The 27,627-nt window shown below is 41.7% G+C and overlaps 1 protein-coding gene across 1 annotated transcript in view; it reads right to left on the bottom strand.

Moving 5' to 3' along the window:
- The window catches only part of FAM214A (family with sequence similarity 214 member A), a 136,436-nt gene that overhangs the window by 29,440 nt on the left and 79,369 nt on the right, over positions 1 to 27,627 (bottom strand). Inside the window, exons 7-8 of the mRNA XM_033920615.1 lie at positions 26,006 to 26,085; positions 16,881 to 16,989 (exon numbers count right to left, since the gene is read on the bottom strand). Of these exons, the coding sequence (XP_033776506.1) occupies positions 16,881 to 16,989; positions 26,006 to 26,085 (189 nt within the window). The remainder of the gene's footprint in view (positions 1 to 16,880; positions 16,990 to 26,005; positions 26,086 to 27,627) is intronic.

Genomic DNA, 27,627 nt, shown 5'->3' with positions numbered 1-27,627 from the left:
AGAGATGTTCAGCTGGCAGGGCTTTGTTTATAAATTTTTATCAACACAACTAATATACTACTTTATCCTAAAGCAAAAAATAAATAAATAAATATAAATTTTTTTTTCTATCTTTGTTGTCTGGTTTCTGCTTTCCATATCTTCTCATTCAATTCCTTCCATCCACTGTGTGTCTTCTCTCTGCGTCTTCCATTTGCTGTTACTGTGCCTCTCCCTTCACCCCCCCAATTGGTCTAGCACCCATCTTCTTCCCTCCGCTCCCCCATAGTCTAGCATCTGTCTTCTTCCCTTCCAGTGTCTTCTCCCCACTCTGTCTTCCACATTTCCCTTCAGGGTCTGTTCCTCTTTACCCTCTTTCAATGTCTGTTCTATTCCTTTCTACCATCACCCTTCCCTCCCTCCTTCACCATCTGTTCCTTTCTACCATCCTTCAGCTCCTCTCGCGTGGCTTATCTATCTACCTCCCTCCCTCTTATTTTCATGGCACATTACAATGTAATTTGTGCAAGCCGCTGGAGCCTGCGAGCTCGGTCCCTGTCCCATTCCCACAAACCATCTCACTTCTGTGTTCCTATTTTCCCCATTTCTAATATCTCCCCTATGTATCTGGCATTGCCCCCCCCCCCCCGTGTCCATATACCATCCCCATGGCATGTCCCCTTTATGTCTATGTCCCTATGCCCCATGCACATAATTTCCCCTCTTTCTGTTACCTTCCTGTGTCCAGATTTCCCCTATCTTCCTCTTCCATACCAGTGTGTCTCTTCTTTTCAACCCCATCTAGCTTCTCTCCCTCTTTCTTCCCCCCCCCCTGCTTCCAGCATCTGGCTCACCTGCCTGTCCTCCTCTTTCTTTCCTGCTGTGGGTTTCTTTCTTTCCCTCTTCATCCCCTTGCCCCAGAATTTTTTTCCTTTTCACTCCCTCCTTCCTAGTGTGAGCCGGGAACACGCGCGGTCTAGCAGCCCCCATTAGCCCGATCGCAGCGTTTAGCCAGTTCCCTTCCTCCACCTCACTTTATATGCCGAGTTTGCTGGCTTTCTTTTTCCCGAGCCGCACGCGTTCAAAAAGACGTGCACGCACGGCTGCGCGAGTTGATCAATCTTCTCCTCTCCTGCAACTTCCTGTTTCCGGTTGCGTCAGAGGAGAAGATTGATCAACTCGCGCAGCCGCATGCGCGGCTTTTTGAATGCGTGTGGCTTGGGAAAAAGAAAGCCTGCAAACTCGGCATATAAGGTGAGGTGGAGGGAGGGGGCTGGCTAAACGCTGTGATCGAGCGGGTGGGGGCTGCTGGACCGCGCGATCCTTGATGCCTCACTGCGGAGACAAGACCATTCACCGCTCCACGGGGCGGTGAATGGCCTTGTCTCCGTCCCCACAATGACTACTATTTTTCTTTCCCTGTTTCGGCGGGTTATCTGCGGCTACTCGCAGCTAGCCGCGGGTAACAACCACCGTGTCATTCTCTAATCAGCACTTCTGGAATTATCAAAGCTTGAATTGTCTGGTCGAGCTACATTAATAGTATCTTTAATATTTCATCAGGATAAAGAAATGATTTTCAGATTGTACTATAGTTTGAAACAAGTTTCTTTTTTGGGAGAAAGAATATATATATACCTGGATGTTTCAAAGTGGACTCAGTCAAGAAGGAAAGAATTTCTTACATATCGGGACAAAGTTGTTTCATTAGATTTCCTTTCAGTTAAGATTTCCCTGTAAATACTTTGTTGCATTTCAAAATAATAGGTATATTTTTTATGATTCAGATCTTTTTAGAAGGGAAAGGAGTTTCATTTGCACCATAGTGATTTCCGGAATAATTCAAGTCCGTCGTTGAGCCATCGGTTTCACTTTAATTTCCTGTTATTAATGAAAATGTGTGTTCTTCCCTGGAACAGTTTCCTTTTTTTGTTTCCCTCCTCCACTTTGTTTGAGGACTATGTTTAAGTTAAATAATACTTTTTGATTTATTTTGTTTAACCCAATAGAAAATTGGATTTATTAATTTGTATTATTACCTTTTTGATTTATCTTGTTTATTCCAATAGTTTATTGGATGTATTAATATCAGATTATTTCCTGTTAAGCACAATTCTGTACTTAATTAAAAATTAAATAAAGAATTTAAAAAAAATAAAAATAAATACCTCCTAGAGTCTTTGATGCAGCAGTCGCATGCTTTATTCTTGTTAATGCTGGATAAAAGGAAAGAAACAAGATGTCTGGATTCTCCAGCAGTCTAGGGTGGGACAGATAAGCCTGCTAATAGTATGGATGACCCAAATGAGGAGTCTATTTTGGTAGCTATGTCCACCCTGTAAAAATTTGTGGACATATGGCAAGAGAACCATGTGGCCACTCTATAGATTTTTTCCAGACACACCGCTGAACATTCTGCACATGAGGAAGCCACACTTCTAGTGAAGTGCACCTTGAAAGATATATAATAATAATAATAATAATAATTTTATTCTTGTATACCGCCATACCCAAAAAGTTCTAGGCGGTTCACATTCATTAATTACAGTCCGCGGTGATACACGGATTTACAATATATTGACAAAATTACAAATTTACACAAATTACAAAATATTGACAAAATTACAAATTTACAGAGTTGTAACGAAGTTACAGAACTGTCAAAACTACAAAATTACAGAATTGTAACAAAAATTTATAAGCGATGAAGAGGGGGGGGCAAGAGGAAAAAACTATAGCTGAGATTTAGCAGGGGTAGTGGTAAGACCGAAGGAAGGGTTGGTACGCGCTAGCGAGTGTGAGATCAAGTGTGGAGGGGGGGAGAGTGGGAAGGGGGAGGAGCCGGTGGCAAATGGGATTGAGATCCCTGTTCACGGAAGAGGTGCGTTTTGAGGAGTTTTCTAAAACTAAGGTAAGAGGGGGCCTCGAGTATTATTTTTCTTTAGGCTGAAGAAACAAATCCATCTTGAAATGGTTGGTTTTGAGGCAGGTTGGCCTTTACATGTAGTCTCCCCGCCAGTACAAAAAGATGATCAAACAGCTGAAATTCATTTGTAACCGCCAGATCCTGGAGTAATACTCTATGCACATCCAACAATTTCAGCACCTAATCACTCTTTCTCAATCCCAAGGGAGTGAAGGCAGACAATCACGCTTCTTGATTGATATGAAAGCCAGACCCACTTTCAGTAAGAAAGATGGAACTGTGCACAAGACCACGCCTGAATCCAAAATTCTGAGGAAGGGATCTCTGCATGACAAAGCCTACAGTTCTGATACTTGCCAGGCTGAGATAATTACCAAAAACACTGTTTTGCTTGTAAGATCTATCAGAGAAGCTTGCTCTACTATAGAAGTTCATAGGGTGTTTTAGCTAGCGCCCGGAGGACCAGATTAAGACTCTATGCTGGCAAAGTATGTCACACCGTAGGACAGAGGCACAAAGCACCCTTCAAAAACCTGGCCACATATGGACGTACGGCTACTGTGTTCTTATTGACTTTAGGTCCAAACCATGAGAACCCCATAATCTGAACTTTCAGGGAGCCAGCTGCTAGGCCTTTTTCTAGTCCTTCATGTAGGAAGATGAGCACCACAGATATCAGTGCCAAGTTCGGGTCCTCATTCCTCTGAGCGCATCAAGCTTGGAAACACTTCCAAGCTTTCGCATATGCTGCTAGAGTCACTTTCTTTCTACACCTCATGGGTGGAGACCACTTTGTCCAAATAACCTATGTGTGCTAGCGTCACATGCTCAAAAGCCATGCTGTAAGACCAAAGCCTTCCAGATTCTGCAGGCCGAATGGGCTCTACGTGAGCAGTTGCAGTTGACATGAAGTCTGAATCCTTGATCCATTTGAAGATGGACCAGATGTGCATACCACAGTCATCTCACAACCTAGAGCTACTAGAATCACCAGCCCTTGGTGCCTCGTGATCCTGCGCATAATTCTGCTAAACATGGGCCACAGAGGGAAGATGAAAGAAGTCCTGCCTTTAGCCAAGCCTCTTACTCACTGTGCAATACTGTGTGCTGGGAGCTGCAAGTGCTGAAGCTGCAGACAGATTACAGGGAGAACTTCTGTCTCAATAAGCCTGGAATCCGGACTGCTTGTCTCTTCAGACTGCCTCTCAGGCTAGAGACCTCAACCCCTACCAGACCTCACATGCGCAGATGGGAGGGAAGAAAACAGTCGGCCCCGATCCTGGAAAACTGTCACGAAGCCACTCAGCCTGCGCTCAAGCCCATTGCTTTTATACTGGATTTTAAGTGCTGTTACTATTTTTGAAAGTGCCTGTTTTTGAATGTTTTCTTGCTCTTGGATGTTAAATCACAAATTATGAGTGTATTTTGCAATTCATTCAAAATTGCTGCAAGATGTAGTGAGTAAGAAATGTTTATAAATAAATAAATTGTGGACGAAACCTGTGGCGAGCGTTTCTCCTAAGGGATCGGTCCTTGAGCTCCCAGACTGTTAGTGTAGGCTATCCAAGTAAGTACACTGCAAGGCAGTCTGCCTCTTGGATGCAGACATCTGACCTGAGAGTCTACACTCTCTCACAGTTAGACATGTGCCAAGACAGGGATCTTCTGAAGCACCAAAAAGCCTCGCAAACGGTAAGCAGAAACTGAAAAATAAACAAACATGAACAGAAAAGACAGCCTCCTACTATCTCACTTATAGATAGAGAACTGAGGAAATGGAGAACAGCCCAGAGATGGTAGGCGGGCAGAAGAATGCTAATGAGGCTCTTTACAAAAATTCTCGTGAGAAGGAGTTCAGGAAGGTTCAGGAATAATATATAAGAACATAAGCAATGCCTCTGCTGGTCAGACCAGAGGTCCATCGCGCCCAGCAGTACGCTCACGCTGCGGCCCATCAGGTCCAGGACCTGTATAGTAGTTCTCTATCTATACCCTTCAATCCCCTTTTCCTTCAGAAAATCATCCAATCCCTTCTTGAACCCCAATACTGTACTCTGTCCTATCACACCCTCTGAAAGCGCGTTCCAAGTGTCCACTACCCTTTGGGTGAATAAGAACTTCCTAGAATTGGTTCTGAATCTGTCCCCTCTTAATTTTTCTGAATGCCCTCTCATTCTTGTAGTTTTCAAAAGTTTGAAGACTCTGTCCCTCTCCACTTTCTCATGCCCTTCATGATCTTGTCTCTATCATGTCCCCTCTAAGCCTCCGTTTCTCCAGAGAGAAGAGCCCCAGTCTCTCTAATCTTTCAGCATATGAAAGGTTTTCCATTCCCTTTATCAGTCGTGTCGCTCTCCTCTGCCCCCTCTCGAGTATCGCCATATCCTTATTTAGGTACGGTGACCAGTATTGGACGCAGTACTCCAGATGCAGGCGCACCATCGCCCGATACAACGGCAGGATAACTAACATCCCTCGTACTGGTTGTTATACCTTTCTTGATAATACCTAGCATTCTGTTCGCCTTCTTTGAGGCTGCTGCACACTGTGCCAATGGTTTCATCGTTTTATCAACCAGTACCCCCAAGTCCTTCTCTAGGCTACTTTCACCCATTACCAGCCCTCCCATTGTATAGCTGTACATCGAGTTTCTGTTTCCTACATGCAAGACTTTACATTTCTCTACATTAAAATTCATCTGCCATTTTTTTGCCCACTCTCCCAGTTCGTTCAGGTCCCTTTGTAGATCTTCACAGTCCTTTGTAGTCCTAAACCCACTAAAAAGTTTTGTTTCATCTACAAATTTTATAACCTCACACTTCGTCCCTGTTTCTAGGTCATTGATAAATACATTGAACAACAGCGGTCCGAGTACCGACCCTGCGGTACACCACTCATGACCCTTCTCCAGTCCGAGTAATGTCCCTTAACTCCTACCCTTTGCTTCCTACCTGCCAACTAATTTTTGATCCATCTATGTACATCTCCTTCCACCCCATGGTTCTTCAGTTTCTGTAGTAGGCGTCCATGGGGTACCTTATCAAAAGCTTTTTGGAAATGCAAGTATACGATGTCTATGGGGTCCCCTTCGTCCATTTGTTTGTTAATTCCTTCAAAGAAGTGCAGTAAGTTTGTTAGGCACGATCTTCCCTTGCAGAAGCCATGTTGGCTTGTTTTCATCAGTTTATTCCTTTCTAGATGCTCGATGCTGTCTTTTATCAGCACTTCCGCCATCTTCCCCAGAACCGAAGTAAAACTTACTGGTCTGTAGCTCCCCAGGTCATCTCTCGATCCTTTTTTAAAGATGGGCGTAACATTTGCTATCTTCCAGTCCTCCGGGATCAAGCCTGTTTTCAGGGATAGATTACAAACCTGCTGTAGAAGTTCCGCTATTTCCTCCTTTACTTCTTTCAGTACCCTAGGGTGGATTCTGTCTGGGCCCGTAGATTTGTCAGTTTTTAATCTATCTATCTGCTTGAGTATGTCTTCGAGGCTTACCTCTATGGATGTTAATTTTTCTGCTTGATCTCCTTTGAAGATTTTTTCAGGTTCCGGCACGTTGGATGTGTCCTCTCTTGTAAATACTGATGAAAAGAACATATTTAGTCTATCCGCCACTTCTTTTTTCTCCTTCACCACTCCCTTCCTATCTCCTTCATCCAGTGGTCCCACCTCCTACCTTGCCGGCTGCTTCCCTTTAACATATCTGAAGAACGGTTTGAAATTTTGTGCTTCCCTGGCTAGCCTCTCTTCATATTCTCTTTTTGCTCTTCTAACCACTCGGTGACATTCTTTTTGAAGCCATACTAGAAAGGCTTATTTCTCAAGGCACAGTCCACAACTTACATCTTCTGAGGTTGAGTCCCTTGGCTGTGTTGGTTTTGGGGGTTGTGCCCAGAGGAATTTGATCCTCCACCACCCCGAGCCTAGCCCATAGGCTCTTGGCTCTGCAAGGCTTGTAGTCACAGATCTCCATGAAGCCCCCACCAGTGGAGGCGAGTAGGGGGGCTAGGTTTCCTGCACTTAATTTTAATTTTTTTTTTTTTTTAGATCAATTGGCTATTCAGCTCTTGGGATGTATAAAAAAAAAAAGTAAAAGGAAGCAGCTAAGAGGGAGCAGCACTTGTTACAATGACCAGGAGAGACAGCAGGTAGGTCTGGGACTCCTCTAATGAGGTGAATTTTGGGAGTCCAGCTTCAGGGGAAGCTTCTTCCTTTCTGCTCACAGTGGCTGATTTTGTGATAGGATAGCCTTAATCTCTACCTTCATGACCTCCAAGGATTTCCCAGAGGGGGACTTTGGAGCTAGCTAGAACACACCAGGAATATCAGCCATTTTGCCACCAAAGAAGAGGGGAGCTGCACCATGAAATGCATGCTCAAGATGCATGCACAGCTCAGAACAGAGCTGTGTGCTCAGGTCTCTTGGGCTTAAGACTACTGCATGCACAGCTCAGAACAGAGCTGTGTGCTCAGGTCTCTTGGGCTTAAGACTACATTCTGCGTTCTATCACTGTGACTCTGGAGGTAGTGCCACAGGCAAGGGTCCACAGAGACTGTGTCTGAATTCAAGAGGGCCTAGGATAGGCACATGGGATCTCTCAGAGAGAGAAAGAGATAATGGTTACTGTGGATGGACAGACTAGATGGGCCATTTAGCTTTTATCTGCCATCAAGTTTCATGTTTCTATATGTCTACTTCAGAGGATTTTGCTATCTTACTGGAACCCCTGGTCTCAAGAATTTGACAAACATTACATTACATTAGTGATTTCTATTCTGCCATTACCTTGCGGTTCAAGGCGGATTACATCCAAACTAAAACAAGAATTACATTCAAAATTTGAAGGAATAGAATAAGCAATGACATAAAATTTTTAAGGTAATAAAACGTTGGGTAAAGAGTTACCAAAGGGGAGGTCTTTAGGAGATAAGAATAAGGTGAATTATGGGGTTTTAGATTAACTTTCGGTAGATAGAAGAGTATTAGAGAGTTCTAAGGGTAAATAGAGTGTTGGCTGTTGGGTTGGGATTGGTCGTGCTGGATAGGTTTTATGTGTTTTTTGAAGAGTATGGTTTTAATATCTCTCTTGAAGGTTTTGTAGTTTGTTGTCGAAGATAACAGAGTGGTGATTTGTCTGTCCAGTTTAGCTGCTTTGGAGGCTATTAGTTGTCATAAAGTTTTTTTCGTTTGACATTTTTGGACGATGGGTGAGTGAATAGTGAGTGGGTTCTTCTGTGTCTGGTTGAGGAGGATTGATTTAGTCGGTTATTCCAGTAGGTTGGGCTTTCTCTGTTGATAGCCTTGTAAAGTAAGCAGTAGAATTTGAAGTGCACTCTCGCTTCTATTGGAAGCCAGTGCGAGAACTATTTGATAGGTCTGGTTTAATAGGACAATCCTGACCATCTGCTCTAGGGGGTTCCCTCTGGACCTCCATAGGTGGTAATGGCCACTGATGCGAGCCTCCAGGGTTTGAGGGCCCATTAATGGGTCAGATCATGCAAGATTGGTGGTCACAGTAAGAAGCATCTTGTAACATCACTCAGGTTATATCATCAACCCAGAATCCAATGGTAGCAGTGTAAACTGGGTGGCTTTGCAATTGGGCCAGAGCTTTCTGCAATCTCAGCAGTGCACATTACAGGAATGGAGAACATAAATGGCCACACTGGGTCAAACCAGTGATCCTTCTAACCCAGTATCCTGTTTCCAACAGTTGCCAATCCAGGTAACAAATACCTGGTAAAAACCCAAACAGTAGCAACATTCCACACTACCAATCCCTGGGTAAGTATAGCTCCCAATATCTATTTCAATAGCAAACTAAGGATTTTACTCCAGGAACTTGTCCAAACTTTTTTAAAACCCAGAATGCGCAGGTGTATTTTCTCAGCCAAACACCCTGGATCTGGGGAAGTTGGAGTTTAACCCCTCTACTTTCTAGCTCCTGGTGGATCACTGGGGCCCTTTGTGCTTCAATCTGATAGTGCCACACCAGAATGTGATGTGTTTCATATTCAGTTGCAGAAAAGAGAGCAGCTTGGTAGGACTAGATGCTCAAGTGCAGCCCTGGCTACATGTTTCTAATTGTTCTGATCAGCAGGATTCTCAGAAGAGCAGCCAGGCATCTGTTTTTATTCATCATGGTGGATCCAGGGCTTTCCCTATCAGCCATGGTACACAGATTTGTGTGCCTGCTGTTAGGCCCCTGATTCTTTGGCAGCACTCAGTTGAGATGGAGGGAGAACCCAGATCCTTTGCTTACAGCATGGCCCTTGAAAGGCACCATTTCAGAAACAGGGGCTATTCTCTGCCTTGGTCATTTCTACTCTGCTCAAGACCTGGAGACAGTCTATGTCCTTAGTGTGTAGAAAAAAAGAAACATGATGGCAGATAAAGGCCAAATGGCCCATCCGGTCTGCACATTACCCACTATCGCCATCTCTCCCTAAGAGATTCCACATGCCTGTCCCAAGCCTTCTTGAACTCAGTCACAGTCTGTCTCCACCACCTCTACTGGGAGATTATTCCACGCATCTACCACCCTTTCTGAAAAAATATTTCCTTAGATTACTCCAGAGTCTATCATCTCAACTTCCTCCCATGCCCTCTCATTCTGGTTATGTTATCTAGGAACACACCAAAAAACAGCTGAGCTAGTTTCTAAGAAGCCAAAGCCTGAGGGACTTGAGGCTTCTGAACTCTCTGCCTCTTCTGTGTGTGCTTGGAAGAAGAGGATGTGGCTGGATAATGCCTCTTATAGGCAGATGGAGGAGGTTTGTGAGAGGACTTGGAAACTGGAGCTTTAGTCTTAGATCCTGCGGATGTTGACCAGCTTTGTTGATGTCAGGTATGTCTCTGTGGGGCATCGTCCACTTTATCCCCGAAAAGCTCTTCACCAAGACAGGGAATGTTTGCCAAACGATCCTGAAGAGTAACATCCATATCAGAGACTCGATGCCACGTGAGACATTTCATTGCAACAGACATTTATTTATTTATTCGATTTTTTAGCCCATCCTCCCAAAAGAGCCCAGAACGGGTTACAATGAATATATCGGTGCATAGTGGAAGCTCGAGATGTGACATCAAAGGCATCAAAAGTCGATTTTGCCCTGACTTGCCTTGTTTGAAACAGATTGTGAGTAGTTTTGTGGAATATACTGCTAAAAATTAAGTCAACTTCTTGATGAAATGTTTGAGATAAAAGGTCTTATAGAAGTTGTAATTCCAAGTCTCCTACTGACCACTAAGAGTTTAAGTAGCTTGAACAGTGGATGAGGGTCCAGCAGCTATGCTCTCAACACAACTTTGGCATTTGCCGCTTATGATGCATCCGGCAACAATTCTAAGAAGATTTTAATAGGACACAGTGTGAAATAATAAATTATATGTTTACACACTTAAAAAAAAAAGTTGTAATTGAGAACTCTATTGGCTAACATGGAGTTCTGGAAAAGACGTCGTCCAAATGTATTCATTGTACGACCATCACAACCTGGTGGTGCTATAGCATAGACCCTGGAACTAAATGACTTTTTAAGGATGGATTCAACCAGCAACGATTTATGAGATAACTGTGGCTTATCGAATCCAAGACTAGCTTGAATTCTGTAAAGTGATTGAATTTTTCAAGGAGCTGTTGGAACAGAACGAGGAACCTCTCAATTCATAAAAAGAGTTTCTTGAAGGAATCTGTGTAAAGGCAACTTTAAAAGCTCTTTAGGAGGCTCATCAAAATCCAGAGCTTCTAGCAATTCTGCTCTATGTCAGATTCCAATTGGACAGGTAAATCTTTTCCAAGTTTCTTAATATATTTTGTAAAAGACAGTCCTTCTGGCGGGGATCTGTGCCTTGGTGGTGGGGGAGATGGGTCCCATGGTATACCATATGACTCAGGTGCAGACAATGCAGGATCCAGGTCAGTGTCAGGAATATGGGTAAAAAGATCTGTATCAACTTCTACTACCTCTTGAGGCTCTTCAGAAGTTGGTGAAGAGAGTTTCTTTTGAGAATGAGAAGCATGATGACTTGAAGAGTGTCGAGGACGACTCCTTCTACATCATCGGTACTGGTCCAATGAGGAGGTGGAATGTCAAGAGTGAGAAGATCTGGACTTACTTCGATGTAAAGGAGAAACTTTGGACTGACACTGAGGTGAAAGAGAATTGGTAGCGGGCTTGTGTCAAAGCGAAAGAGAACGGATACCGGGAGATGCTCACCTGCTTTCAGGAGGAGCATTGGTATTTGGTATTGATGTCCATCGATGCTTTGATGCAGAAATAGACTTACTTCGATGTAAGGGAGAAACTTTGGACTGACATCGACGTGAGAGAAAATCGGTACAGTGCTTACATCGAGGCAAAAAAGAGCAGGTATTGGAAGATATTTGCCTGCTTTTAGGAGTAGCATCAGTTTCCGGTGTTGACATGCTTTGATGCAGAACTCTGTAAGGAGCCTGTGACTTTTCAGTCTTTTCAAGAAGGTTTATCAGCCACTCAACAATCATTAGAGCAATTTAAAAATAAAATTCGGCAAACCAAAATAAAAAAATTCCATCGGGATGCTGATGATTATTCTAAAGGAAACATTTACTCATGGTTAACATTCAAAGAAACAGCTCCAACTACATCAGATTCGCAGACATATACTGACTTAGACTCAGCATCAAGCAGTGGTACAGACGACTCTAGTGTGAGGTCTAAATCCATGATGTTGGTTTTTTTTATCCAGGGGGGCACAGGGGGTTATCTAATACAAAGGGGAGGCAGGCAGAAGGAAAGAGGCACAAACAGGGGACATTATGCCAATCAAAACCAGCAGGCACGTCCCCAAACCAGATCAACAGGCCCCATCAATCAATAGTTAACAATTTATCTGGTATTCCATTGTCCGACGATCAACTAGCTGTATTAGACAGAGGGTTGTCGTTTGTCCCCTCTGCCTTCCATGATCCATTCACTACACGCTGTGATATTGAGCGCTTTATTAGATCCCTTCAAATCAAGTTATTTCAGGACAAACCAGCCAATACAGACTCCTCCATTTTTAGAGCTCCTTCCATGTGGCAACCCCCGGGTCCTCTGGATCCAAATCTACACACATTCTGGGACCTAGTATTGAAAGATATCTATACCCTTGAACACAATTTGCAACAGCATCCCAGGAAATATTCTAATTTATCCAGATGGGAGCGCACTGCTTTACAAGAACTTAGTAGAGATGACCAATGCATCATTAAACCTGGGGGGTTCTATCGTAATTCTGAACCGGGATCAATACGTTGCAGAGGTCAGCAAGCAACTTTCAGATTCCCAGTACTATTCAGCTTTGGCCGGTGACCCCACTGAAGCTCTCATCAATATTATTGCAGGCACTGTGGATACATCACACAGCGAAGGCCAGACTGATTTTTTATATCGTTCCTAACCCCCGCCTTGACATCCAATTGTGTCTTTAAGAGGTATGGTGCTGGATCCCCTGTCAAAATTTATCGATTGGTTCCTTAAACATCTCATTAGTAAAGCCAGGTAATATGTAAAAGATACTACACATTTTTTGTCTGTTATTGAGCAGTTGTCAGACATAGAAAACACTCACATATTAATAACATTGGATTTGGAATCATTATATTCCAACATACCTCAAGAGAAAGCTCTGGAACGCCTATCCAGGATTTTTATGCAGGAAGGCCATCATGAACGGATCAGAGCCTATTTTCTCATTCAGCTGGTCAAGCTAGTGCTCATTTATAATTATTTCAAATTTGACAAGGATTTTTTTCCTTCAGACACACGGCGTCGCGATGGGCACAGCTGCAGCTCCTAACATTGGAAACCTATGTGTTTCTCATTTCGAAGAACAATATTTATTCCCTTCTCCTTGGTATACGTACATCAAGGTTTGGATCAGGTTCATTGATGATGTGTTTTGCATCTGGACTGGACCTAACAAACTCCTTCTGTTCTTTCTGGACTGGTTAAATTCTCATGATTCCAACTTGCGATTTACCATGACCACTAGTATGGAACAAATATCTTTTTTGGATGTCTTAGTCCAAAAACACAGTCCTATATTAACTACTACAGTATTCAGGAAACCTGTTGAGGTCAACAGCTACCTCAACTATACCAGTTGCCAACCCACGCGGCTGAAGCAATCAGTGCCCATCAGCCAGTTCCTGCAAATCCGTAGGTTATGTTCAAGCGATGGAGAATTTCGAGTCCAAGCTCACCAGGTTCTTCAACGCGCCTATATTAGGGCACTTTATGCTAACAGAGAATTATTACTGCACAATACAACTGCCCCTGAGGATATAAAAACTGTGTGCTGACATTTTCTGACCAGGCAGCAAAAATAGCTCAGCTCATCAGACGGCATTGGCATGTTTTACAACTACATTCCTCCTTTCAGGACCAACCATGTATAGCATACTCTCAGACTAAGAACTTGGCTGATCATGTAGTTCATTCCAAATTTGTTTCTGATTCTAGGATTCGGATTCAAACTAAACTAAACTAAACCTTAAGTTTATATACCGCATCATCTCCACGGAAGTAGAGCTCGGCACGGTTTACAAGAACTTAAAAATGAGAAAGGGTAGGAAAAGGTTTACATAAGTTTATAAATCAAGTGGAAAAGTAAGGGAAAAGAAATTACATGTTAGAGAAGAGCCAGGTTTTTAGTTGCTTGCGGAATAAATGGAGGGAGCTCAGGTTCCGCAGCGGGATAGTAAGGTCATTCCAGAGACCTGTGATTCTGAAGAGAAGTGATTTTCCCAGTTTACCTGCGTGGAGAATACCATGTTCTCTCTCGTTCTCTCAAGAGCCAGAAGGCCTTGAGCATGCACAGATGCCCAGGCAAAAGGCGGGAGCTTGCTTTCACTCTCACAACCAGCAGAAGGGGTAAGGAACTTGTTTGAGAGGAAGGGCGGGCGGATGCCGCTTTCAGCACGGGGGTGCGATGCGGTTCTCGCAGGGAGGGGGGTGCGTGCGCTAGTAGCCTAGCATGCTTCTGGAATGAATTATGCTCGTAAACCAAGGTTCCACTGTAGTTTGAAATGACTTATAAAACTCAGCTGTGAAACCATCACCACCTGGAGCAGATCCAACTCTAAGGGACTTCAAAGCAGTTTGTAATTCTTTCAGTGTAATAGGCAAATCAAGAGAACTCCTTATATGTTCGGGAATTTTAGGTCCCTTAATTAAGTTTTAAAATTCCATTCCATCTATTTCCTTATCTGAATAAAGCTCGGAAGAATATAAAGCTTTATATTTCAAAAATTGTTCTAAAATATTTCCAATTTGAGTATGAGTTTCCCCATTCTCATCAGTAACAGCAACAATTTTAACTTTCCTTTTTATAGCTTTAAGGTAATTAGCTAACCTTCTTCCCACTTTATTTGAGTTTCTATAATACAGAGTCTGCTGAGAGACCAGTTCCTTCCTAGCCATTCGAGAGGAAATCTCATTATATTTGTACTTAGTTTTCTCTGTAGAGAATTTTGTTCCCATTTTGAAGCCAATTGTAATTCTAAATCTTTAATCTTTTGTTCCAAATTTGAAAATTCCAATTTAAGTTTTTTCCTTACATGAGCTGAAAAAGAAATAATTTGCCCCTTCATGGTAGCTTTAAAAGCAATCCATAATATTTCTAAAGAGACTTCCTCTGAAGCATTTATTAGAAAATATTCATTAATTTTTAGTTGAAATTCTTCAATAAAGTTAGTCTCGGCAAGCAAAGCATTATTAAATCTCCACACAACTCTACCACAATCTTGTACAGCCATTTGAAACTCAATTCAAACAACTCCATGATTCAATAAAATAATCGGGTCAATGACGGTTTTTGTGACCTACTGAACTAATGTGTCCGAAACAAAAATGTAATCTATCCGTGAAAATGACTTATGTACCTGAGAATAAAACGAAAACTCCCGATCATTAAAATTAAGTATCCTCCACATATCCTTCAATTCACATGTTTGAATCAAATTATCCAAACCTAATGATTTGATTATTCTTCTAGGTTTTTTGTTTTTTTTTAAATCAATCAAAGAATCCATAACTGCATTGAAGTCCCCAGCCACAACTAAATTAGAAGCAGCCAGTGGTAGAATCAACTTAAAAAAAATTCCATTTGATTCGAATTTGGTGCGTATACATTAAATAATGTCAAGGTATGAATTCCCTGAGCTCATATTTACCTGTATCTATCTCCCTGAAATATCCACAGAAACTAATGTAAAACTTGCAGAACATTTCCTATTTAATTTTAATTTAATTTAATTCTTATATACCGCTAATAACCGTGAGGTTTCTAAGCGGTTTACAAAAATGATGCATTAAAAGATACAATAAATAAAAATAAATAAGATAGGTACTTGGAAATTCCCTAACTGTCCCAAAGGCTCACAATCTAACTAAAGTACCTGAAGAAACAATTTGTGAAAAGTAAAGATAAAAATATAAAGACAGAGGTAGAGATAGAAATGAATATTCCAACAAGTAATGAATAAATAAGTTAAAGATAGAATTAAAATAATAATGAAAGTAAATAAAAATAGAGATAAAAGTAAGTATAGAGAGAAATAAAAATGAAATATATTCCAAAAAAGCATTAAGATCTGATGTTAAATGATCATAATAAGCCAAAGAATGAAAAAAAACAAAAACAAACGTTCAACCGCCATCAACTCCAGTTCCAATAGCTGTCATCTGGGGTCCCAAGATTCCTCCAAGAACAGGCGACATCTTAGGCAAGGTAATCACCACCACTGCCGCACATGATGCGAAATCCTCAGAGGTAGTCCCTTTGTCAATGACATCACTTGTGAGCCTGCTTCTATTCGCCGTCTTCCACCTCATCAGTGTGTCCTCAAATGCCATGAGAAAGAAACATGCTCGCTTGTTGTGGGACCCAAGCTATTTATCACGTACCCACATGTCCTGGTACGCCTTGCCCATGGCCATCACTGGGAGAGGAATGTATGAGTAATTTAGGCCCCAGATTTGGTGCACCCAATGCCTGGTACATTTGTCTGACCTGCTGAGGGCTGGTAGACTTTGTGTAACTCTTGTGTCTGGCATAATCCATGGGTTCTACAGGTAAATCTGTGAACCGCCTAGAACTTTTTGGGTATTGGCGGTATAGAAAAATAAAGTTGTTATTATTATTATGTTTAAGATTACAATACCTCTCCTTGATAGATTCTGCCTCTCTTTAGGCATGTCTTGTCTATATGGGTCTGGCACCAGCCACTCCTCTACATGGACAAGCTGTTCTCCCTTGTGGTTGGCTACCATATTCTAGCCCCAGGCTAAATACATCACTTGGAACAGGGTTCTCCAGTATCAGCAAGCCTGTGAGAGAGTCCTTTCCCAATGTCAGCTTGAAATCCTGCCTGAGTATGAGGACACTAACCAACAGCTTGTGGTTAGGTGACCAGAAGTGGACCTAAAAAGTAAAACTGGATAAAGGAGCTTGTGAGGACCAGTCAGACTAGAGTAGCATAGTGGACTATCACCACCTACAAATACTGAGCATGGTGCCCTTATGGGGTGAATCACATACAACTGCTTTGTTTCTCTTTCTCCATCTGCCGGTTAATGGACATAACTCACAGGTTCTGGATCAGTCTGCTATTGGCACTAAGGAAAGTGAAATTCTTTTGCACAAATATACTCCTGCTCCTGATGGTGTTAATGTACTGTATGTATGTATTTTATGCACACACAAACATTAAAAAATATGCATAACTCCACTCGACTGCAATTCCAGAACACAAGTACAAATCACACAAAAAGTCAGTGCATACATTTTACAGACACATTCCACTGCACAGTTTTGTAAAAGCCATTTTCCATATGTGAAATATGCATTACAAGCAGAAACTGCTTTATAAAATTATACCCTTAATGTCTATTAACAATTCATGCACAGTATTTGGAACATAACTTTTTAAAAATTATACAATACCTCAAAATTTCCTAGAAGGCTTAGACTCGTGGCAGGTGGAGCACTAGAACTAAGCATCTGTTTTTCATAGACATCTCGATTATTTTCTTTATTTAAATACAACCGCTGGCTGTTAAGAGAAACAAAATGAGCTAAATTGCAAGCTTTCAATTCAGAAACATCCAATTAATTTGTTCTATGCTACGATATTTGCTGAATGACTATGTAATTGTGTAGAATTAGACTTGGCATGGAAGAGTAGCCTAATGGTTAGAATAGCAAGCTGAGAGCCAGTGAAGCCAGGGTTCAGATCATACTTTTGGGTTAAGGCATGTTCTATGTTGTTTCAGGTATAATCTTATGGCTAGATTGATTAATGTATGTTAAATGGTAGGAAGAAGTTAAATCATTGCAAAAAAACTTCTGCAGCTCTTATTAAAGACAAATTGACCATTCATAGAAAGATGAAGACTATTGAAAACAACAATAAAAAATTTAATCTTCGTATCTTTAAATTTCCAAAGTCCCCTAGTATATCTTCTTTTGATCTTTTTTAAAAGCTATTTGCTTGAGATATTGTAGTTTCCTTCGGAGACCATTCCTCCTTTGAATAAGATTTCTTATATACATTACATTACATTACATATTTATATTCCGCCATTACCTTTCAGTTCAAAGCGGATTACAAAAAGAGTTATGGAAGAAGGGTTACAACGTTAGATCAGAGAAGGTTTCCAAGAGAGGGAAAAGTAGGATTTGGGGTTAGGGAGGGGATGGTAAGAGGGGGGGTTAAGCTTTATCATGGTATTATATACCTACAAAAATATTACCAAGGACCCAGAGAGTGAATAGAGACTCAGGACAACTACAAGGATAGAAGAGCTTAATATTTCAGCAATATTGGAAACATCTATAAATGAAAATACTGAAAAAGCGACTTTGCTGGTGTCGTTTGTTTTTCTTCAAGATTTAAATGCAGTAATGAAGATGTATTTTTGCAATTCCCAAGCATTATTTTGTGGAAAACAAGATATGAATCTTTCCAGATATTTCTAGATAATTTCAGGAGCACAGGAAAGCCTTCTTGGCTATGCGACAGGAAGTATTAACTTTGGGAGCTACATTTCTTCTAGCCTATCCCTGTAAATGCCCGATTCGATATCTAGGTGCAAAATGTTTTTTTCCAATTAGAACATCTGAAAGCTTTTTTGGACTTAAAGAAGATTGTCACTTAAAGTTTTCAACTATTTTCTGCTACTAGATCTTAAAGAGATGATTTAAGATTCACATTAGGAACTTTTCCTTAGGTGTTTCATTATAAAGATCTCATCTTTTTCTCTCCCTTTTTGCAAAATTTTGAGGTCTAAGGAAGTATTGGGTTTCTTTTGTATTATTATTCCTTTATAATTGATGTAAATCCCGTATTACTTGTTCAAGTGTATAACTTGTGTAAATTTTCTGAAATAAACAAACAATAAAAAGAACTTATGTGCACAACAGAAGAGCAGATCTGGGCATGATTGTATGTGATGAGCTTAAGGTGACGGTGAAAGCTAGGGTACATAGGGAGAGGTAAGGCCAGTAGGAAAAAGGAAGTATTAATGTGCCTGTATAAGACTGGTGAGAACTTTATTAAGAATATTGTGTACAATTCTGGTGACGGCACCTTCAAAAAGATATAAAAAGTATGGAGTCTGTCCAGAGGAAGCCTACTAAAATGGTTCATGGTCTTTGTCATAAGGCGTATGGGAACAGATTTAAAAATCTTAATATGTATACTCTGCAGGAAAAGTGAGAGGGGGGAGATATGATAGTCATGTTTAAATTCCCATGTGGTGTAAATGTGCATGAATACTGAAACAATAGGGAAATATACAATGTTAATCTGTGATTCTGTTAATTGGCAAAATACTAATTATCACAGTTATATGGCTTTGAATAAATATAAATATAAATTTATAATAGTGATGTGCTCAGACCTTAAACCCATTAAATAGTGAAGTCACTACTTAGAGTTCAACAGGGGGACCATCATCGCACTCACTAGTCCCCGACCACTCCCTCCGTGAACATATTCAGATACTTGGTGGTACTTATCTGAATGGAGAGGTGTCTGTTGTTAGATTTAGTCCTGTTAAATCTCGGTAGTGGCTGTTGAGGCACTTTATTAGTTTGAACACAGCCACTACCGAGATTTAACAGGACTAAATCTAACAACAGACACCTCTCCATTCAGATAAGTACCACCAAGTATCTGAATATGTTCACGGAGGGAGGGGTCGGGGACTAGTGAGTGCGATGATGGTCCCCCTGTTGAACTCTAAGTAGTGACTTCACTATTTAATGGGTTTAAGGTCTGAGCACATCACTATTATAAATTTATATTTATATTTATTCAAAGCCATATAACTGTGATAATTAGTATTTTGTAAATGTGCATGAGTCATGTTTCTTTCATTTGAAAGGAAGCTCTGGAATGAGAGGGCATAGGATGAGGTTAAGAGGTGATAAGCTCCGGAGTAATCTGAGGAAATACTTCTTTACAGAAAGGGTGGTAGATGCGTGGAAGTCTCCTGGAAGACTTGGTGGAGATAGACTGTGTCTGAATCCAAGAAAGCATGAGATAGGCATGTGGTATCTCTTAGAGCAGCAGTTCTCAACCTGTGGGTCGTGACCCCTTTTGAGGGGGGGGGGGGGGGTCGAACGACCCTTTCACAGGGGTCGCCTAAGACCATCAGAAAATACATATTTCTGATGGTCTTAGGCAGTGTTCTTCAACCGCCGGTCCGCAGAAATTTTCTGCCGATCCACAGCGCTGGCACATCTATCGGGCCCAAGACAGCGTTCTTCAGCCGCCGGTCCACGGTGCGATCAATGCGGCATCTTCAGCTGGCTCCCCGAGTGCTGCAGTGCACAAAGCCGTGGGAAAAGGCACCTACATGCAGCCTGCGCCTGAAACGGAAGCCTTCTCTCTGATGTCGCAATGTCAGAAGGAAGGCTTCCAGATGAGGCGCGGGACACAAACGAGGAGCCACTGCCCACAGCTTTGTGCAATGCAGCACTCAGAGAGCTGGCCCGAAGACATTGTGTTGATCACACAGTGGTCCGGCCCAAAGATAACACCGGGGGGGGGGGGGGGGGGGGGGGGAGGGGGCAGGCCAGAACGCAAGGCATATGGAGGGAGAGAGACAACAACAGTAGGGGAAATGCTTTTATTTTTTTTATTTAGTGATTGATTTGTCTGTTTTTTTAATTTAGTGATTAATTTGTCTGTTCAGGAAGAAATGCATTTGTTTGTTTTCCTGTGGGATTGTACTGCTTGCAGAGTCTTGCATCTTCCTTCCAGCGCCGGAGATTGTTGTGCACCACTTTTCTGGTGGGCTGGAACCAAGGACAGTTAACGGAAGCTGTGTTGTTGGCTTGCATCAGTGGGGCCTGCCTGGATGGTGTGCAGCATTGGATGACCTTTCATGGCCTACCTCTTCTTCCTGGTTTCTTTGCCTTCTGCTCTTGGGCCCAGATTGCAGCTGTTGATTCTTTCACCTCTGGCAGTGATGGTCCCACAGCCCACCATTACTTCTCTGTGTCGATCCTTCCTTGCAGATGTGGAGCTCTACTGGACCTGATTGATGATTGGACTTAGCACCAGATTTAAATTTATTTTGCTCAATCTCCAATCTCTTAAATTTTTGTGTTTTTTAATTTTATTCTTTTTATTTCTTTTATCTTTTTATTTTTATTATTATTTGAATTGTACCTTTCCCTCACAATTTTTTTAATGTTATATCTTTTCTATTTTAATAATTGTTTAATCAGGTACTTTAGCTAGATTGTGAGCCTTCGGGACAGATAGGGAAGTTCTAAGTACCTGTATTTTATTGTAAACCGCTTAGATTTGTAATATGCTTAAGCGGTATATCAAATGTTAATAAAACTAACAAACATAACCTTAGAGCTTGTTTGTAAATATTAGTACTTTTAGTTTTTGGTCCTGCATTTGCAAGGGGTTATCTGTTTTCTGTAGGAATGAATGTTAAAAAGTATGCTTTGTGTATTTTAATTTTGTGGTTAACCATTATGTGTTGTTAATATAATTATATTGTTGTGTATATATGAAAAATGAATGGAAAAAATGGTACAATTAGTACTATTATGGAGTGGGGTCTGGGGTGGAAATTGAGTGGAGATGGGCACGACTTAGCCCAGTGTTCTTCAACTGCCGGTACACAAAATAATTATTTTATTTCCGCCGGTCTATAGGTGTCAAAAGGTCGAAGAACACTGGTCTTAGGAATTGAGACACCACTCTATTCTACTCCAGGCGGGTCCGCCCATATGCAGATACGCCCATATACATTTATTTATAATTAGAAATAAATATTTCACATTGTTTTTGTGATTAATCACTATGCTTTAATTATGTTCAATTTGTAACATTGAAAATACATCCTGAATATCAGATATTTACATTACGATTCATAACAATAGCAAAATTAGTTATGAAGTAGTAACAAAAATAATTTTATGGTTGGGGGGGTCACCACAACATGAGGAACTGTATTAAAGGGTCGCGGCATTAGGAAGGTTGAGAACCACTGTCTTAGAGGGAGGAATAGACAAGGGTTAAGTTTCTGGAATCCTGTGGATTACAGGACCGTAGGCAACATAGATTCACTAGAGGTCTTGTCTGACAAATCTAATCAATTTCTTTGACTGGGTGACCAGAGAATTGTATAGAGGGAGTGCGCTAGATGTGGTGTATTTAGATTTTAGCAAAGCCTTCAACAGTGTTCCACACAGACATCTAATAAATAAACTGAGTACCCTCGGGATGGGTCCCGAACTGGTTGAGTGAAAAATGAAAGAGGGTAGTGGTCAATAGAAATCGCTCTGAGGAAAGGGATGTTCCCACTGATGTGTCTCGAGGTTCTGTTCTTGGGCCTTTTCTTTTTTTAAAATTATTTATTTATGAATTTTCAAATTACATTTCAAACATCCACTTGTACAGAAAGCTGTACAAGTAATCAAGTTATCAAAATATCATATACTGCCTCTTTTACAAAGCCATGCGGCAACAGACCCGAAGCCCTTTAAATCTCTATGGGCTTCGGGACCGCTAGTGCGGCTCTGTAAAAGAGGCCGATAGTACCATAAGAATAAGTAACCATAAACAAATTAAATACATAAGAAAAATTTTTTGCTTAGATTCAGCTCAAGTCCTCAAATGGGGATCCAAATAGTAGAATTAGCAAGTTATACTTAAGAAAGTTAAACAAAGGACTAATTAACTGAGCTCCGATATCCATCATCCTCAACAACTCTCATGTTTATCCCTCTTTCAGGCGTGCTACTGCCAAAAAGGTTGTCAGCTGGCAAGGGTCAAAGAAAACATTTTCTCATACAATAATATATTACACATTTACATGGACGACGCAAGAATGTCGCCCCTAGAGCAATAACCCCGGGTTTTAAAGCAAAAATTCACATCTATGTTTTTGTGTGTCCTGTGCCAGATCTGGAAACATTAAGAAAGGGGTCCTTTTATCAAGCTGCGGTAAGGGTTTAACACGCATAATACCGTGCGTTAAACTGTCTGCCGCGCTACATTGAGCAGGCATTAGTTTTTTAGCCGGCCATGGGGGTTAGCGCATGATGAAAAGTCCGACGCGCTAACCCCACTAGCGCAGCTTGATATAAGGACCCCTAATTCCCAGAAATTCTTTTTATTTTTAAAGAAGAGCCTAAACAACCAGTTTTTATCCAGTGCTAAGAAAAAGCGTAGCTGCTGTTGCTACTTCCCTTTCAGAAAGTTCAAACAGTGTTGAAATATTAAGTGATTGGTGGTTAGTTTCTTGTGGTGGTCTATCTCCTTTAATAGGTAAATAGTAGACTTGAATTAATGGTGGTAATGTAGCCGTAGGTATTTCCCTTATATACCGATTCAACATTTCCCTTGGAGTTACAGCTGTAATCATAGGGAAATCAATCGACCTAAGATTATTGCTACGAGAAAAATTCTCTAAGTATTCCAGCTTTCTTCTTAGGTTAATGTTATCCTTAATTAATGTCTCAGAAAGTTGTTTAGTAACTTTATTTTTTTGTTGGATATTAACAATAGTATTCTTGGAATCCTCAATTTCCATCCTCAAGTTCTTTTTTTTTTTGTTATTTAATATTTATTGAATTTTTCAATATAATCAAGCATAAAACTTGTACAGAAAGGAAATTCAGCATGAAATTAATACAATTGAAAAGATATATAAAAGAATATCAAATATAAGCATAAATTTCTACTCAAGTCCTCTATCAGATCCAAGAGGGGTTATAGGCGAATCAAGGAAATTATATTTAAACCAAGCAATAACTAGTTGAATGAGATTAAAGCACCCTTTCTTAAACTAAGCACTTTCTTTCTCCAGAGGTGCAGTTGAGAGAAAGGTTGTCAGTTGAGATGGCTCAAAGAAAACATATTTATGAGAATGATAATTAACAACACATTTACATGGATGTCGCAAGTAAAAGGTCGCCCCCAGAGATATAACACCAGGTTTCCTTAACAAAAATTCTCGTCTCCTTCTCTGTGTATCCCTAGCCAAATCTGGGAACATCTGAATTTTACAACCTAAAAATTCTTTGTGTTTATTTTTAAAGAAGAGTCTCAGCAACCAGTTTTTATCTGGTGCGAGAGCTACTGTCAAAAGTAAAGTGGCTGGGGTCATCAATTCTCTATCAGACGTTTCCAGAATATTAGATATGTTCATTAAATCAGGTCCCATTTTCTGTTGTTGTTGGTCTTGAGTTTTATTTGGAAGGTAATAGACCTGCGTAAATGGTGGTAACGACTCTTCAGAAAGTTCCAATACTTCCGTCATATAACGTTTCAACATTTCCCTTGGGGCTATCATAGGAACCCTAGGGAAATTTATCAGTCTGAGATTATTATTACGAGAGAAATTTTCCATTGCCTCCATCTTCCTTCTTAGGTTAGTATTGTCTTTAATTAATGTCTCAGTAATTTGTTGGGAGACTTTTAATTCTTGACAGACATTCTGTACTGAAGTTTTTGAGTCCTCAAGTCCAGTCTTTAAATTTTTAATCTCAATTTCATGGTTATTAAGTTTCTTTTCTAATTGTTGTAGTTGTGGGTTTATAGATCTTGCCAAATTGGCCACAAGATCCCACAGAGAATCTAATGTAACCTCTCGGGGCTTCTCAATTTGAAAAGGTTGTAAAGGTTGTAATTTTAATTTGGTTAGCTCACCCTCTGGCAGCGTGTCTCCTACAGCAGTCTGTCGAATTCTCTCATCCCCCACCGCTTCCTCCTCAGTCTCCTCGCTCAGACTCCTCTGCACCAGCAGGGAGTCCTGCCACACAGTTCCCCCGTTGTTCTCCTTAGCCTCCGGGAGGAGGTGAACTCCGACCTCAGGAAGTACCTCCTCTCGCGGGGAACTGGTTGACTGAGGGCGTGGGGGAGGTGCCCTTACTTCGGGACTCAACGATGTCTCCGGCCCCATGGAGAGCGACACAGATGCGCCTCCACCATGCGTCTCCCGCGGGGAACTCCCCGAAGCTGTCGGCGTGCCCTGCATTCTCCTCATCAGGTCCTCGATGTTTCCGAAGACGGCCGTTCTGGAGCGCTGCGAGGCTCCAGCAGCGCTGCGTCCCCTCCTCTTCGGCATTATAAACCAGGTAAATAATTACAGTAGACAAAGATATTTTAAGGAGCTTCAGGGAGAGTGAAGCTCAAACAACTCCTCGTGCGGCCATCTTGGATCTGTCTCCATCCTCAAGTTCTTAATATCAGTTTGCTGAACTTTATTTTCCAGCTGCACTAGCTGGGGTTTTATTGATTTAGCCAGATCAGCCACGAGATCCCAAACAGATTCCAGAGTTATTTCCGACTTAAAGATCTCAGTCTGTATACTTTGGAGGAAAAGGGGGAGAGGGGAAGATAGGATAGAGACGTTTAAATACTTAGGTGATATAAATGCGCTTGAGTTGAGTCTCATTTGAAAGGAAGCTCTGGAATGAGAGGGCATAAGATGAAGTTAAGATGTGATAAGCTCAGGAGTAATCTAAGGAAATACCATATTTTTCGCTCTATAAAAGACGCACCTGACCATAAGATGCACCTACATGTAGAGGAGAAAAAACCAAGAAAAAAAAGTTCTGAACCAATTGATCCCACTGCCCTGCCCTGTACCCCCTCTGGTGGTCTACTGGTAGGCTGAGATAGGGTACAGGGCAGGTCTAGTGGTCCCCCCGGTACCTTTTTTAATTCTGGCGGTCCAGCGCTGTATCGGCAGGAGCTTTCCGTGCTCCTGCCCTTCCCTCGCTGGACAGCTGCCTCAGAGTCCTCATCTCTTGCAGCAGAGCGGCGCACAAGGCTAGCATGAGCTTTTTGCGCTTCTGCCTGGTCCCTGAATGGCTGTCATCAGTTCTTGCAAGTCCCGCGAAGAATGACGGCAGCCATTCAGGGAGCGGCGCAGGTCTAGGCAGGAACGTGAAAAGTTAGCGCTTGCCTTGTGCGTCTGCTCTGCCACAAGAGATGAGGACTCGGAGGCAGCTGTCCAGCAAGGGAAGGGCAGGAGCGCGGAAAGCTCCTGCCAATACAGCGCTGGATCGCCAGAATTTAAAAAAAGGTACCCGAGGGGGGAGGGAGGGGGTATTCGCTTTATAAGATACACCTACATTTCCACCCACTTTTTTGGGAGGGAGGGAAGTGCGTCTTATGGCTCTTCTTTTTGGATGGAGAGACACCGACATGTTCACACGCACAGTTTGCAGAGCTTTGCAAGTTCAAATTTGTCCCCTAAGGAAGGCGATGGTATTGCCGAAACTCGGATCCTAGTCGGGACTTTGTTGTTTGTTTTGGAACTTTATTTGTTTTAAGACTTGTCATGAAACTTTGATACAAACTGCAAATAAAGGCTCAGTGACCACAGGTTAGATGTGACATCTCCAGTGTTGATTTTGTCACTGTCAGATGTACCATACTGCTCTAACAGCATCCTATAGAATATGATACGGTCTCTTTCATGCAAACAAACCAGATTTGTTTTCCTTTCCTGCCCACTTACTCCAGCATAATTTTCTCTTCTCTTTGCAACCCTTATTTTCTCAAACAAAAAGACATAATACTGTACCTCTTTATAGATAAACTTTTCAATTGTAATAATGATGTGTCCAGATCAAAATACCCCGACTGTGTTTTTCTTTGAGGAACCTACACAGAACAGAACACTGCAATCATTGGAGAAGACAAGCTCACTGTTTAAGTTTTTTCATACAGGCATTAGAAATAGAAAGAAAATTAGCAGGTAATTTCTCCTTCTATTAATCTTGAGCACTTCTGTTAGCTTGTAGACTGGTATAGTCCTTACGAATGAGTAATATTCCTCACTGCTACCAGCAGGTGGAGACTGAAATCAAACTTGTATATCAGTATAGCATGCCCCTTTTGCTACTCCAGTTTGCCGAATAACCAAGCAGAACCTAGGAAAGTTCTTAACTGAAAAACAGTAAATGACACTCCAAACATGAGTGTACGAAAACAACAAATACCTTTAAACAACTATTGGAGCATGTATAGAACTTGATCCTGGAAGTAAAACATCCCCACAGCTCACCAGCTAAGCTAGCTGAGCCATTGCCGCTGTTCTTAATTCTCCCTGGCCCTAGAAAAATACTAGAACCCGCAGAAAAATTCAAAATCTGCACGAAAGCAAAAACCCACAAACACCGCACAAAGACAGACAGGGTGGGGGACTATACCGGTCTACAAGTTAACAGAAAGAAAATTAGCAGGTAAGAACCTAATTTCTCCTTCTATATCGCTTGGTACACTGGTATAGTTCTTACGAATAGGAAATACCAAAGCAGTACCCATCAAGGGTGGGACCCCGAAGGGCTGACACCAGAACACGTTCACCGAATACGGCGTCCCGACATGCATGAACATCCACACGGTAGTGTCTGATAAAGGAACGCAGAGAAGACCAAACTGCAGCCTTGCAAATATTCACTGGAGGCAATAGAGAACACTCAGCCCAAGAAGCTAGTGGAATGAGCCTTGAGAAAGTCAGGAACAGGCTTCTTCTTCAGAAGATAAGCAGAAGCAATAGTCTCCTTGATCCAGTGCGAAATAGTAGCCTTAGAAGCACCATCCCCCTTTCGAGGACTCGCTAGAAGGACAAAGAGATGATCTGATTTCCTGATCTCCTGGGTCCTTTGCACATAAGAGCAAAGACCCAACATAAGAATTGCCGCTGCTGGGTCAGACCAGTGGTCCATCATGCCCAGCAGTCTGCTCACGCGGCGGCCCTCTGGTCAAAGACCAGCACCCTAACTGAGATTAGCCCTAACAGTGCATGTTCTTGTTCAGCAGGAACTTGTCTAACTTTGTCTTGAATCCCTGGAGGGTGTTTTCCCCTATAACAGCCTCCGGAAGAGTGTTCCAGCTTTCTACCAACTTTCGCAGCTGTCTCTGCTCAGAAGAGCCCTTCCGACAACCCAACACCAGGAGGACTACAGATTGATTGACATGAAAAAGAGAAACCACTTTTGGCAGAAAGGAAGGAACACGCCTCAAGACAACCCACTCCCTAGAAAACTCCAAGAGAAAGCCTGCAGCTCAGAAACACGTCTAGCTGAAGTAATGGCCACCAAGACCGCCTTAAGAGTAAGGTCCTTCAAAGAGCAGTCACCCAACGGTTCAAAGGGAGGGCGCAGCAGAACGGACAGAACCAGATTCAGATCCCAAGATGGA

Source organism: Geotrypetes seraphini, chromosome 14, assembly GCF_902459505.1.
Source record: "Geotrypetes seraphini chromosome 14, aGeoSer1.1, whole genome shotgun sequence".
Taxonomy (NCBI): Eukaryota; Metazoa; Chordata; class Amphibia; order Gymnophiona; family Dermophiidae; genus Geotrypetes; species Geotrypetes seraphini.
Note: the sequence above shows the minus strand (reverse complement) of the source record. Positions and strands in the feature narration are given on the sequence as shown.